The sequence below is a fragment of the Podarcis filfolensis genome (genome assembly GCF_964270895.1).
Source record: "Podarcis filfolensis genome assembly, chromosome: 9".
Taxonomy (NCBI): domain Eukaryota; kingdom Metazoa; phylum Chordata; class Lepidosauria; order Squamata; family Lacertidae; genus Podarcis; species Podarcis filfolensis.
The window spans coordinates 43,180,485-43,194,990 of NC_139610.1; the positions used below are offsets into that span (position 1 = coordinate 43,180,485).

The following is a 14,506-nucleotide window of genomic DNA, read 5'->3' on the forward strand; positions in this document are numbered from 1 at the left end:
AACAATGTGAATGTTTCTAACTGACAGGCAATTACAGTGGGGAAAAATGAGACGAAAGCAGAATTTTACTTGCTAGCATTTATTAGTTTAAGACAGTGGCACGTACTTGTGGTAATTTAAATAAATCTTTCCTTTTGCTTTTAGAAAGAACAATTGACATTTTGTAGGTGAAGCATTATTAAATGGGGAAGCATTTTGGATTAACAACACTCTGTTTAAGATACTATCAACGTAACTGATGCCGATAAGATGACAATGCTCAATGTTATTTTGCAATAATAAGATAGAACAATTCTATACTATACTATAGCAGTTTAAACAGTTTCAAAATAACCATTTCATCAGTATTTATGGGTGAAATCCAACATTAGTTACCAGACCTATCCTGGGAGCAATACAGGGATGTTGTCCTATATGTTGTGGCCACATGATTAATTCTTCAACACCCTCTTCCTTCTGATTATAGAACCCTGGTGTCAGGGGTTCAGGAGCAGAGGGAACGGATGGCGAGGAATCGGAAGGAGAGGTTAGCGATGATAGCCGTCCGAGATCTCTAAGTCTGTCCAGCGAATCGGAGGATTCACAGAAAGGGGCTCCCGTGGGCAGAGCTGGGGGGTTACCAAGAGGGGCACCCCAGGAAGAAGGGACCAGAGGGGATTCAGAGAGCAGCAGCTGGAAATCCGGACCAGCTACTCCACCAGAGAGCAGCAGGGGGGAGGAGTTCCAGGCACCAGCGACAGGCAGCTCTCCGGCAGCAGCCACGCCTGCGTCAGAGAGCGAGGAAACGGTAGAGAGGAGGGTCGGAGACAGCGCGCGCGCGCCAAGTTCAAATGTACCAGAGGGAGGCGCAATGAGCAGCCCGGAAAGGGAGCCAGGTCCTAAAGCCCGCCGAAGGGAGGGGGAGGAATCCGAAGGGTCCGCATCCGAGGCATCCAGGAAGGAAGGAACCCCGGGGGGTGGTAGGACCCAGAGGCGAAAGGAGAGACGCAAAAGGTGGAGCAAGGCTAGGGTCTTGAACTGGTGTACAGGAGGCGGAGATTCAGATGGGACTTCGCCGATCTAGGGAATAGACGTAGAGATGCACGCTAAGATGTGGAAATGGAAACTATACTTCAATAAAGACTTTATTCTGTTCTACCGGCTAGCGTTGGTCCTTTGTGAGCCGGGACCTAGAGGCAGTCTCTGACAGTAAGTCCCATCTCAAGTGAAGTTTTCATCAGTTCTCTTTGACTCAAGCGGCGTGTGGGGAGCGAAGCAGGGAGGAAAGAGGACTGGTGCCTTTGGAGCTCACAAAAGTCAAGCGACATGTCTACTGAAGAGCAAATTGCTTCCCTGCGAGAAGCGGTAACGCAGCTCAGCGCAGAGATAATCGCCTCCAGGAAAAGAGAGGATGAAGCGGCTGCTGCATGCCGAGATTTCCAAGCCAGGTTGGAAGTGCTTACTAAGCAGGCACAAACGGGTTCCAGATCCGAGGGAATCGGGTTGGGAAGGACTGGAGGCAGCATTGTATCTCACTTTGATGGGAATTTGCAGCAGTACCCCAATTTCCGAGCAGACGTGCAGTTTGCGCTGAAACTGCTGGAGAAAGAGTTTAGAGATGAGCAAGAAAAAGTGGGGTTTATCTTGTCTCATTTGCATGGAGACGCGAAAGCATGTCTGCGCAATCTGTGGAGAGATATGGACCCAGCGCTCCAGAGTTCAGCTGCATTCATTAAAGCGATGGATTCTTGCTTTCTATCGAAAATAGACATTGACATTGCCCGTAAGGACATATTTGAGCTGAGACAAGGGAAAGCCAGCGTGAGGCAGTATCACTCCCGCTTTTTTGCATTGGTCAATGCCTTGGGGTGGGACAAGGATTCCCCCCCCCGTTAGAGATCTTTATTGGGAAGGATTGAACCCCCAAATCAAGGATGAGATTGCGCGGGGGGAGAGACCCAAAAGCACCCAGGAAGTGGTGGACAGATCGCTTGCAGTGGGGGTGAGGCTGGAGGACCGCCCTTGGGACAGAGGAGAAGGGCGTTGGGGACGCACACCAGCCAGAGTGCCCTCCCTCTTGCCCAGGGATGTCGCGCGTGCGCAATCAACGCCTCCGCAAGCAGGGGGGGAGGAGCCAATGGAGATCGGCGGTGCTAGAGCTCAATCAGCCACCAGAGCCTTAACACCGGGAGCAGTCAAAACAAAGCAGCCTAGAGGGAACAGGAAGTGTTACATCTGTGACAGTTCGAAGCACATGGCGAAAGAGTGTCCCCAGAGGCTCCACAAGCACACTGCAGCTTCAATGACAGTAATGGGAGCAACTCAGCAAAGTGAACCACGGCAGGGAAACGGAAGCACTGGGGGCCAGCCAGGCGAGTCAGTGAAGAAGTCCCCAGAGATTTTGAAGCCCACGGATCCCCTCCCGCCCAAACCAGTGGTGCAGCTCACCGCAGCGCTCCAGCTGCCCAGTGGTCTCACTTTAGAAGTGCCGATTACGATTGACTCTGGCAGTAATGCGGACTTTATCGCACTGGAATTCCTTCAACAACACAACATAACGCTACTGCCAGCCACACTGCCCCTGAACGTGGTCACAGTGGATGGCAGGGAACTGCTAGGGGGGCAGGTGGTGCAGCAGACACCACCTATGGTGATGCAAATTGGGAATCACCGAGAAGTCATCAGCTTCAACGTCACCCAATTGTCGGACACGCCCATAGTGTTGGGCATGAGTTGGCTGGATAGGCACAGCCCGGCATTAGCGTGGTACCAGCGGCAATTGACCTTCTGCTCTTCCTACTGCGCAGCGCACTGCATCCAGACCTGCCAGGAAGGAGAGGAGCGAGAGGATGCACCGCAGCTACACCTAGGCATGGTGCAAGCGGTGCCCAACAAGTACAAGGAGTTTTTGGAGGTCTTCTGCGAGAAGGAGGCGGACAAACTGCCCCCCCACAGACCCTATGACTGCAAGATTGATCTCCTGCCGGGGGCAACGCTGCCAACAGGGAAACTGTATTCCATGTCTGAGGACGAACTGCAGGAACTTAGGGAGTTCATAGACCACAATTTGAAGCGAGGGTTCATTCGGGAGTCGAAAGCTGTAGGGGGCAGCCCAGTATTCTTTGTGAAGAAGCGAGACACGCCCCAGAAGAGGCTTGTAGTTGACTTTCGAATTTTGAACTCGAAAACCAAGCCCTCGTCCTTCCCCATGCCCAAAATAGACGACCTGCTCGCGACGGTAAGGAAAGGACGCGTTTTCACCAAGTTGGATCTGCGAGGCGCGTACAACCTGATTCGTGTGCGGGAGGGCGACGAGTGGAAGACGGCCATGTTCACACCACTGGGCACCTACGAATACAGAGTTATGCCCTTCGGATTACAGAATGGCTCTCACTGTTTTCAAGCCTTTATGCATCACGTGTTGGCGGGACTCCTTTACAAGAAATGCGTATGCTTCCTGGACGACATCCTGATATTTTCTGAGTCGCGAGAAGCGCACGAGAGGGATGTCAGGGAAGTTCTGCGGAGACTAAAGGAGCACAGGCTGTACGCCAAGCTGGAGAAGTGCCAGTTCGACGTGACGGAGGTGGATTTCCTGGGCTATAAACTGTCGGACAAGGGGCTCGCCATGGACAGCGCCAAGGTTCGCTCAGTATTGGACTGGAAAAGCCCGCGCAATCGGAAGGAAGTCCAGCGGTTTGTCGGCTTTGCCAACTTTTATCGCAAGTTCATCAAGGGGTTCGCTATGCAAACGGCGGCCATCACCGACACGCTCAGCTCCAAGAAGAAGAAGTTTATCTGGACGGAGGAAGCGGAGCAGTCCTTTCAGAAACTCAAGCGTCTCTTCGCTTCTGAGGAGCAGCTGCTGCATGTGAATCCCAGCAGACCGATGAGGGTGGAGACGGACGCCTCAGACAGAGCCGTGGGAGCTGTACTGTTGCAACAAGACCAGCAGGGGGACTGGAGACCGTGCGCCTTCTACTCAAGGAAGCTCAGCAAGTCGGAGCAGAATTACACCATCTGGGACAGGGAGTTGCTAGCCATCCATGCAGCGTTCAAAGCGTGGCGGCACTTCCTTATCGGAGCCAGACACACAGTGCAGGTCCGCACGGACCACAAGAATCTAGAGTACTGGCGCACGGCGAGGTTCCTGAATCAGAGGCACATTAGATGGGCAGAGTTCTTCGCGGACTTCGACTTCAAGATAGAGTACATCCCGGGTGACAACAACATCATGGCGGATGCCTTGTCCAGAAAGCCGCAATACCTCGAGGAGGAGGCACCGTCGGCAGCCAAGCACATTTTCGCACCGGAAGCGTGGGCTTGCGCCTCGGCGACCGTGGATCTGGACGCCGTACGTCGAGCGTTGCAGGAGGACCCCTTCGCGCTAGCCAAGATGGAGGAGGTGCACAAGGGCACGGTGAAGGACGACGAGTTCCAGATCAGAGACGGTTTGCTCATCCGCAAGGGAGCACTCTACGTGCCGGGGAATGACCTCCGCGCAAGGGTGCTGCAGCAGCTACACGACGCCCCCACTGCCGGGCACTTTGGCAGAGAAAAGACTGTAGAACTAGTGACCAGAGACTTTTGGTGGCCCAAGATGCGGGGGGAAGTAGCGGATTACGTCTCGAGATGCGACACCTGCCAAAGGGCCAAGTCAGTGCACAAACCGCCGGCGGGATTGCTGGAACCGTTGCAGACGCCGTCTGAGCCGTGGGAACGGGTGGCCCTGGACTTTGTCACGGATCTGCCCAGTTCGAGGGGAAAGACGGCAGTGCTTGTGGTGGTGGACATGTTTACCAAGATGGCACACTTCATTCCGTGTGCGAAGGTGGCCACGGCAGAACAGACCGCCAAACTGTTCATAGACCACGTGTTTAAGGTCCACGGTCTGCCACGATCTATTCTATCCGACCGGGGGCGGCAGTTCATCTCGAACTTCTGGCAAAAGTTGATGGGCATCCTGAACGTCAAGATCAATCTAGCGTCGGCGAGACACCCGCAGACCAACGGACAAGCGGAGAGGGTCAACGCCATCATGCAGCAGTACCTGAGATGCTACGCCAATCAGCAGCCTAACACGTGGGTGGACTACCTGCCCCTCGCAGAGTTCGCTTACAACAATACGAAGCACGTGTCGACGGGGGTGACGCCGTTCTTCGCCAACAACGGGAGGCATCCCAGAACCTTCCCAGGTTTAGAGAGAGTGGGGGAGGGGGAGCCGCAGGCAGCGGAAGAATTAGCGTCAGAGTTGCAGGAAGTCCACGAACAGCTTAGGAGGCAGTTGGAACTGGCAAAGCACGCATACAAACTGCAGGCGGACAGACACAGGAGAGTAGGGGAAGACATACAGGTGGGAGACTGGGTTTGGTTAGCAGCGCAAGCAGTGCCGACCAGATCGTTGGCCAAGAAGAAGCTAGGCCATAAGCAGCTAGGGCCTTACCAAGTCCAGGCACAGGTCAATCCAGTGGCCTTCCGGTTAGCGCTTCCGGAGGGTTCCAGAATGCATCCGGTCTTCCATAGATCGGTACTCACGCCCTACAAAGCACCGCATAGATTTCACGAGCCAGGCACAGCACCAGATCCGCCCAGAGAAGGACCCAGGGAAAGGGGGTCGCCAAGAGGGGAGCGCATCAACGAAGCCACAGAGATTTTAGACTCGAGATGGGGGGAAGAGGGAGTAGAATACCTTCTTGCCAGAGAGGATACCCCGGCCAGCGCCAACAGTTGGGTGCCGGGCTATGCCTTGGACGAGCCTCTTCTCAAGGAAGAGTTCCATGCCATTTTCCCACACAGGCCCATGCCAGCCGAGTATTTCGATGACTGGCTCTTCACACCCACACTTTCAGGCAGCACGTTCCAGGGGTTCGACTCGGACGAGGAGACGGCACCACACATACGCTCTCCGGAAGGTTCACCCTCGGGTTCTGCCTCAGACCGCTCCTATTGGTGGGATAATCAACCAGAGGAGCAGTGGCGCAGGAAGTGGCTGGGGGGTCCCTGGCAGGCATCACCCTCAGAGGGGAACGGGGGAGAGATGGACATGGACGTGTTGGGGGAGGACGTGGGATTTGAACACGAAGGCAGGGAGATGGAAGCAGAGGAGATCGACGTCGACGAGCGCACGGAGGACGAGCCAGACCTGCTCGATGTGATGTACGACACGAGGGAAGAACTGTATCCGGCACTCACCCCTGCCACGACGGAGCACCCAGAACCCACACCGGAAGGAGGGGAGGGGGGAAGGGGGGGCTTCGAGGGGGGGATGGATGTCAGGGGTTCAGGAGCAGAGGGAACGGATGGCGAGGAATCGGAAGGAGAGGTTAGCGATGATAGCCGTCCGAGATCTCTAAGTCTGTCCAGCGAATCGGAGGATTCACAGAAAGGGGCTCCCGTGGGCAGAGCTGGGGGGTTACCAAGAGGGGCACCCCAGGAAGAAGGGACCAGAGGGGATTCAGAGAGCAGCAGCTGGAAATCCGGACCAGCTACTCCACCAGAGAGCAGCAGGGGGGAGGAGTTCCAGGCACCAGCGACAGGCAGCTCTCCGGCAGCAGCCACGCCTGCGTCAGAGAGCGAGGAAACGGTAGAGAGGAGGGTCGGAGACAGCGCGCGCGCGCCAAGTTCAAATGTACCAGAGGGAGGCGCAATGAGCAGCCCGGAAAGGGAGCCAGGTCCTAAAGCCCGCCGAAGGGAGGGGGAGGAATCCGAAGGGTCCGCATCCGAGGCATCCAGGAAGGAAGGAACCCCGGGGGGTGGTAGGACCCAGAGGCGAAAGGAGAGACGCAAAAGGTGGAGCAAGGCTAGGGTCTTGAACTGGTGTACAGGAGGCGGAGATTCAGATGGGACTTCGCCGATCTAGGGAATAGACGTAGAGATGCACGCTAAGATGTGGAAATGGAAACTATACTTCAATAAAGACTTTATTCTGTTCTACCGGCTAGCGTTGGTCCTTTGTGAGCCGGGACCTAGAGGCAGTCTCTGACACCTGGTTTTTATTTTTTACTTTCTTTAGGATATGATTTAATGCATACATTATAATTACATTTGCATTAAAAGCTATCTTTTACTTAAATGGGTTAAGAAAATGAAGTAAACAGGTGAGTCCTCTAAAGAGGAGTGTAAACTATATTTGAGAAATATACATTTATGAACATTTTTTCATTAAAAATCACTGAAGAGTCTTCGTATTAAATAAATGGTTTCTAGAAAGTGCGTAAACCAAAAGTAAAGACACAAAACAGAGTAAAAAGAACTTCCCTTTTTCAAGTGTTGTAGAAAAACTAAACAAGAAAAACCCTGTCACTTCTGGTTATAAGCAAAATAATAATAATCCTATATAAACTTGGACACAATCCTCTCACACATTTGGCCCACAATGCAAGTGGATTGTGTTCCTTGCATTTTACTGATTAAGGTGCAATCAATAGATTTTCCTAAACATAAAAGCTAGTGTTTTATACTTCACTATGCTAATGTACGACAGAATAGCACCTAGTATTTGGCAATTACAATTACAGTAATTGTACTAATATGTCTGCCTTCAATAACATTACAGTAAAGGTTAAAACTTAGTAAGACATTTAATAAGCAGCACACAGTAGATATAAGCAAATTGGATTTGGAATATTAAGTAAATTGTTCTTTAAGTGTTAGCCTATAATACTGATACTCCATTCTCTTAGAATAATATGTAACGGTATCTTGAATTCCATTGCTTTCCCTTTTTATGTAACCAAAACTTATATGCAAGCTAACACGAAATGTGAAATGTAGGACACATGTAAAATAAATGAAGAATGAGGATCAAAAAGGTTACAATATGGTACTGAACAACAGAGTTAAGATCAACTCCTACACAAGGTTCACTTATACTAAGGTTTGTAGTGCTTACTTCCGAAACAGCCAATGTGGTAGCCTCCAGATGTTTTGGACTACAAGTACCATCATCCCTGCTCACTGGCCAAGCTGACTAGGACTGAGGGCAGCTGTAGTCCACAACATCTAGAGGGAACCATGTTGTCTCCTGCTGTCTTAGCTGATTAACATTGATTGATTTGTAAAATATTTGTTTTTAATACTTAAGAAACACCAGGTGGCAGCCAATGCTAACAGGATTCTAACAACACATTACTGTTAGCAGCTTGAGCTTTCCAAGTGGAGGGAAGAGCAAGAGTACAAAGATTAAACGTAATTAAAATCAATCCCCATTATGTCATTCACACAAATTATGCCATTTCCTACAGAACTGTTTTATCCCTTCCTCAATATTTGCAGCTTTAATATTTTATTAGTCAATAAAAGCTCAAATTTCTTTAATGGGTGATGGTCCTAATTAGCAAGAATAGATATACAAGGCTGGAGCTATATTTGTGCAAGGAGATGAAGATAGGCACCAGGATTTCTCCACTTGCCAATTACTCAGTACTGGAAGGCTGAATCGGGCGCTTGTGCCAGTAGTGCATGTTACACAATGAACACAGGAAAGCCTACCTATCCCTTATCCCTTTAGCTTGAGCTGCCCAGAGGTGGAGGGCAGTTGTTATGGCAGAAATGTCTACGCAAAATCATCAAGCAAGAAATCTTTTAAGTTCAGCTCTAAACACTTTATAGACAGACACACTGTGCTGCAAATAGATTTGAAGATACCTCTTAACTGTTACTAAAAACAAGCTGCTAATATTACTTATGGAAAACAGCCACTTTCGTTCATATTTTATGTATTTATTTTTGATACTATGGGATGATATACAGTAGACCGCCCCTTCCATATGTTCATAGCTAAGGCACACAAGTAGTTATTTTTTTACAAATTGTAGATTCTGAAGTTCAGTTGCTCCTACTTTATGCTGTTTCAAAAGCAAAACATAGCGAGTCAACTACACAGAATAGCATATGATTTTCCCTATATTATTTGCAGTCCACATTTGAATTCACTGTTTGTTTTTAGTAGGATAAACCATGCATTCCTAAGACTTTTACCTTGGCCATTTGCTTCATAGTATTCCATTGGGGTACTAAAAATACCCCAGTCAAGTCTCACGTTTTGGCATTTTGTATGTTGTGTAGGTTATAACCACTGCTAATAATGAAAGTCAAACAATACACCTTAAGTTACATCATAATGTTATGAATATAAATGACACATTTTTAGAACTGCGTTAGAGCTTTTTAAAAAGTGTTACAATATTTAGGGAGAATCTGAACGACGAGATCTGGCGTTCCTATTGATGGCTTCGCCTCCAGAGCAATGCCACAATTGAGTGGATACTTTCTGATCTCCTGTGGTTACATCAGAAATAAACAATCCACTACAGCTTCAGTTTTCAATGCAATTTCCTATGTTCCATGAGATTCACATGATTTCATTTTATTGTGCAAAAGATAACCCTAGATATTTTTCCAAAGTCATTTCTGTCTCACATATAAAGAATACAAAACTATGAGGGCCAATCAAATATAACTTTACACAGAAAGTAAACTCTGTAGATCTTCACTTGCTTTCATAATTAACTAACCTAGAGTTTAGATAAAGTAATGAGATGAAGGCAAGAGGTGACTTAACACTTGTGCTCAAGTCGAGTCTTCATTCCATTGCATGATTAAGACATGTGATAGAAGTACAATTCACAAATCAATTCACCAAATTATCTAAAAGTAATTCACTTAAAATTATCAAGTCATACTACTCTTTGGATTTCTATAGAACCGTGATCTGCTCAAATTGAATGCTAAAGGCATCAGTGATTTGACCTAACCTACACATTTCTATTTTAGTGGAGAAAAGATCTCAGAACTAAGCTACTTCAATGGGACCAGAGTCAAGCTTCACAAATATAACTTCCATAAATCTTCAGTAATTTAGATGACAGAGTTAACAAAGTGCAGAGATAAGAGTGGCACACATCCAGATGTGAGGACATACAATAAAGTGCCCAGCAGATTCAATGTAATTTCTACTAAACTGGAACATTACCAACACCATACTCTCAAAGCACTGGCAAACAGACCAAAGTGATGACTGCAAAAATACTGTGAGCTAACACCAACATGGCATGGCAGGTTTTACTGCAGGTTCTAGGTGAATTGTGTTACCGGGTAGCTGACTAAGCATGAGTGGCTTGTGACTCTTGAGCTTATGAGCCAGGGTCATAAATATGGCTTCCACATGATCATTGTCATTAGGGTTTTTAGCAGACGTTTCAAACAGTGGCATGCTATGAGTGTCAGCAAATTTCTGAGCCATGTCCGTAGGGACCTGAATTGCACTTCTCAGATCACATTTATTTCCAACCAAAATCCGGGGTATATCATTGGTGAGCAAGTGTTGTTTGCATTCCTCGATCCACAGTGGCAAACTATGGAAACTGGCAATATTTGTCATATCATATACAAAAACGACTGCATGTACATTCCTGTAATAGTGCTGTACCATGCTCTTCCTGAATCGCTCCTGCCCTGCTGTATCCCAGAGCTGAATCTGGATGTACCGAGAAGGGGAGAGAAGGGAGAGAAACAAGAAAAAAAATGATTTCACTCATGCTGGTGGAAAGGCATAATTTCAACTTTAACTCAACAGTACATTTATATTGCTATGATTTCTGTTCATGAGGGTCTTTGAGGTCAGTGGTTTTATATCTCAGCAACAGCAACAAAACATAAATGAAAACTTTTGCTGTGAAGCTCCCTGCAAACACCTTTTTATACATCAGCTTTTCAAAAAGTTATACTAAATATTAGTAATTGTGTGTCTTTCACTGTAGATGAAGGTATTGCAGGAATTAAGAGCTTGCCAAGAAATTCACACTGCGACATGAGTATTAATTAGGATCTACGTGATTTAAAAATCAGCATGCTTCCATTTCAATTAAAAAGCAGAGGTGTCATTGCTTAACATAACTGTACATGTATAAGGATGACACAACTTTCCATTTAAGCACTAGCTGGTACCCAAAGGTAACCAGGAATTCCATGCAGCTGGGTGCATGGAAGCTCTACTTCTCTGCACCCAGCATAGAAACCACATGTTGCTAGCAGTGGGATGAAGAATTCTGAAAGGCCCTAGCAAACTAGCGTTGTGTGTCTGCAAACTTTTGTGAGCTTATTTAAACACTGGGATAAATATGAGATGACTAAATATGAGCACATCTCCAAAACTGTGTGATGTTAATACATGTTCAGCACTCAGCACATGAACAACAGTTAGTTAGACCAAGGGGCTCAGAGGTGCAACTAACAGCATGTTTACAGGTGCAATTATAACATCAAGCCTCGGGCTCAGCAATGAAGCTCACCGGGCGACTTCCTCAAGTTACTGCACTCAGATTGTTGCAAACACAAATCTTGATTCAGGGGAAGCAGCTGAGATACAAGTACAGTGGTACCTCGGGTTACATATACTTCAGGTTAAATACGCTTCAGGTTACAGACTCTGCTAACCCAGAAATAGTGCTTCAGGTTAAGAACTTTGCTTCAGGATAAGAACAGAAATTGTGCTCTGGAGGTGTGGCGGCAACAGGAGGCCCCATTAGCTAAAGTGGTGCTTCAGGTTAAGAACAGTTTCAGGTTAAGAGCGGACCTCCGGAACGAATTAAGTACTTAACCCGAGGTACCACTGTATAACAAATGACCTCCATATTTTTGGCCGTGTGTCAGCTCCACACAGCATGGATGAGCAACAGGACTGGAGTTGCCCACTCCTGTCCTGCCAGGTGGCCTGGTGTAAAAGAGGTCATAGATCATAGAGTTGGAAGGGACCACGAGGGTCATCTAGTCCAACCCGCGGCAATGCAGGAATCCTTCGCCACCTGCACCTGTAACAGTATTGCAGCAGAGGAAATCTCAGCAGACGTCGCTTGCCGAGGCAAAGCACCTGCCTTTTCTGCACACACCTGTTAAAGGAGCAGCAGCCCTGGACTCCCTGCCACTTTGCATCTACTACGCGCCAGCTGCAAGGCAGCCGGCGGAACAGCCCCAGCCTGGCAGGGGAAAAGCAGCCCGAGGAGGCGACCTCGGCTTTCCGCACCTTGATGCGCTCCCCGTCGATGTCGACGGCGCGTTCTCGGAAATCCACCCCGATGGTGGCCTCGGTGCGCTCCGGGAAGCGGCCCGCGCAAAAGCGGAAAGTGAGGCACGTTTTGCCCACGTTCGAGTCCCCGATGACGATGATCTTGAAGATGCGGGAGCGCGCGGGGGGCAACGTCCCCGGCCCCGCGTAGCTGCTCGACAGGCTCAGCTCCAGCGACGACTCCACCTCGGCCGCCGCCATCGCCGCCGGGCCCGCGAAGGCGCCTTCCGCTGCGCCGAGTCACTCGCGGCTTAGTCGCTCAGGCCCAACCTGGCGGAGGGATTCGCGTCGCGGCGGGAAGGCGAAAAAAGTCCGCGCGCCCCCGTCGCTCGCTCGCGCGCGCGCCCATTTCCCCCCTCCCTGACAAGCCGCTTCGCTTCCGCACCTGAGGGCGGCGGCTGCCGCTTCACGCGTGTTAAGCCACGTAGGAGGAACAGCTCCGCCCCTTTCGCGGCATAGGCCGGGCCTGATAGGCGAAGAAAGGCGAGGCCGTGGAAAGGGGCGTTTCCGGTCGCCTCAGCGGGGGGAAACAGGGACGACGGGAACACGAAAGCTCGCGAGAAGTGGGATGTTATGGACGCGGCTTTAAATGGCGGGTTGGGGGCGGCAGCGGCCATCTGGCTGTCATTGTTGGCCCGCGCTAAGCTCGTGCCAGTTTCCTCAGTACAAGAGCGTTTCACACCCCTGGCTGTCTCTTTCTCTCGTCCCCAGATATACAAGCGGGAGTGACCCGGCGAGACTGATGGGCAGAAAGTTCCCAGAAAAGCCAATTCCCCCCCACAGACCAAGCTTTAAAACTTGCAGCGCCTCTGACAGTAGCTGTGGGGAAAGCCATGAACATCAGCTTCCGGCTGAGCACTGGACCAACAGGGCTCTTCCTAGCCAAGATCTGTTGCTCCCACAACAGATGGAAAAGGGTGAAAAAGTAGACCGCGCTCTTGCGCCTTTAAACAGCAGGGTAGATAGAAGAGTGAATTTCGGTACTGGTAGGCAGCTGCCAAAAAGGAAACTTCAGGTCAACCTGCTGAATCGCCCTTCTACAGAGTTAGCAAAGATGCAGGAACAGTGTTTATTTTTTACCTGCAGTTCCAGCTCATGGCAAAGATCAGCTATCCTGGGCAATAGCCTTTGAGCAGTAGCTTCTATTTACATATTGTTCTCTACTTTCCTGCTGGAACCAGTGCTTTTCAGCAGAAACCCTCCTCCAAACTCCTCATATTCCTTTTTCTAAAAACCCATCAACTTTGTCCATCGTCACTTGTTTTGCATAATTAATTTTGCTTCTCAGGGGGTGCAAAGTGCAATGGAGCACCACCCCTTGCTCAGCTCCTCTGCCTGTTTAAGTGGACAATATATTTTTAAAAACCTAACACAACCCTATACTTGCTTACAACGGAGCAAGTACCACCAAAATCAGTGAAATGCGTTTCCAAGTAGACCAGCATATGATTATTATGCCTCTGGGCTGCCTTGGTTTTGCCTTCCTATAGGTTACACTGATCATTTTTTAATGACCCACTACAAAAAGTATGCATGCATGCTGCTTAAATGGTAATGACCAGATTACTGTGTGAGTTTTTATGTGTATATGATGCCCACTACATACCTACCTCCAAAATTTATGTCACTGCAAGATCACACAGTTGTAACTATAATGAAACATACTATCCTTGCTAAAAACAAAAGCCACAAATGAGTGATCTGTGTTGTAGGATCTCAGCACTTAAGAGAGTTTTAGTTGACCAACTATCACTGGAAGAGGAAAAAGAAAGGTGTAAATTATTAACCCAAACCCATCTCCTCTTAGCAGAGCACTCTAGAAATAATGTGGCATCCTGAAAGACAATAGGGCTAATTCTAGAGTAGTTCCCATGGAACATCATGACTACAGCAAGTATTTCCTGAAGGGTTGCTGGATAATAAAGTGGCTAAGTTAAGGGGAAGGAAAACAAGCACGTAGGATACTAAGGTTTCCAGATAGATAACACTGAATATTTGTAGTCTAGGTGTGATATTCAGCTCTTGGTTTGAATGTAATGTAGCAGAGTGTCTCAGTAGCAGACAGCAAAATTATTTTCTTGGAAATATTAGTCCATGAAAATATTGTAGTACGGTTAACACAAAGTTATGACAAACTTCTTTTGTTCAGAGATGTATATATGCCAAAAGAGCAAGGCTCTAGATGAATGACAAGTCAATACTTTCCTTTAACATTTTTTCTTATCACAGAAAGAGTAATGATCTCTCTAAAGAGATGTACAGCAGTGAAAACCATGAAGTGTCAACTGTCAAGTTTCTCATACTACAAATTATTTTTACCATTTTCTACACTGTGCCTTAGATTTCTTATCCCAAACTTCATAGCTTATAAAAGTTCTCATTTAAATTTGTAGTCTTCAAAAAGATGTTGTATTTTGCAGAGATATTTACTATTAACTCTAGGAACGGAACCATTACTGCCAA

At 48.3% G+C, this 14,506-nt stretch overlaps 1 protein-coding gene across 1 annotated transcript; it reads right to left on the minus strand.

The window, feature by feature from the left end:
* Positions 1 to 63: 63 nt before the first annotated feature.
* On the minus strand, positions 64 to 14,137 carry RAB33B (RAB33B, member RAS oncogene family). The gene is made up of 3 exons (XM_083571938.1): positions 12,002 to 14,137; positions 6,965 to 10,456; positions 64 to 470 (listed from the first exon to the last, which is right to left on the minus strand). The coding sequence occupies exons 1-2, from the start codon at positions 12,242 to 12,244 to the stop codon at positions 10,016 to 10,018; spliced, it is 684 nt and encodes a 227-aa protein (XP_083428064.1). The 5' UTR covers positions 12,245 to 14,137; the 3' UTR covers positions 64 to 470; positions 6,965 to 10,015.
* Between the last annotated feature and the right edge of the window lie 369 nt (positions 14,138 to 14,506).

Coding starts and splice junctions, on each gene's coding strand:
- RAB33B (XM_083571938.1), bottom strand. CDS start 12,244: ATGGCGGCGGCCGAGGTGGAGTCGTCGCTGGAGCTGAGCCTGTCGAGC. Junction 10,457..12,001: donor TCGACGGGGAGCGCATCAAG/GTGCGGAAAGCC, acceptor CGGTACATCCAG/ATTCAGCTCTGGGATACAGC.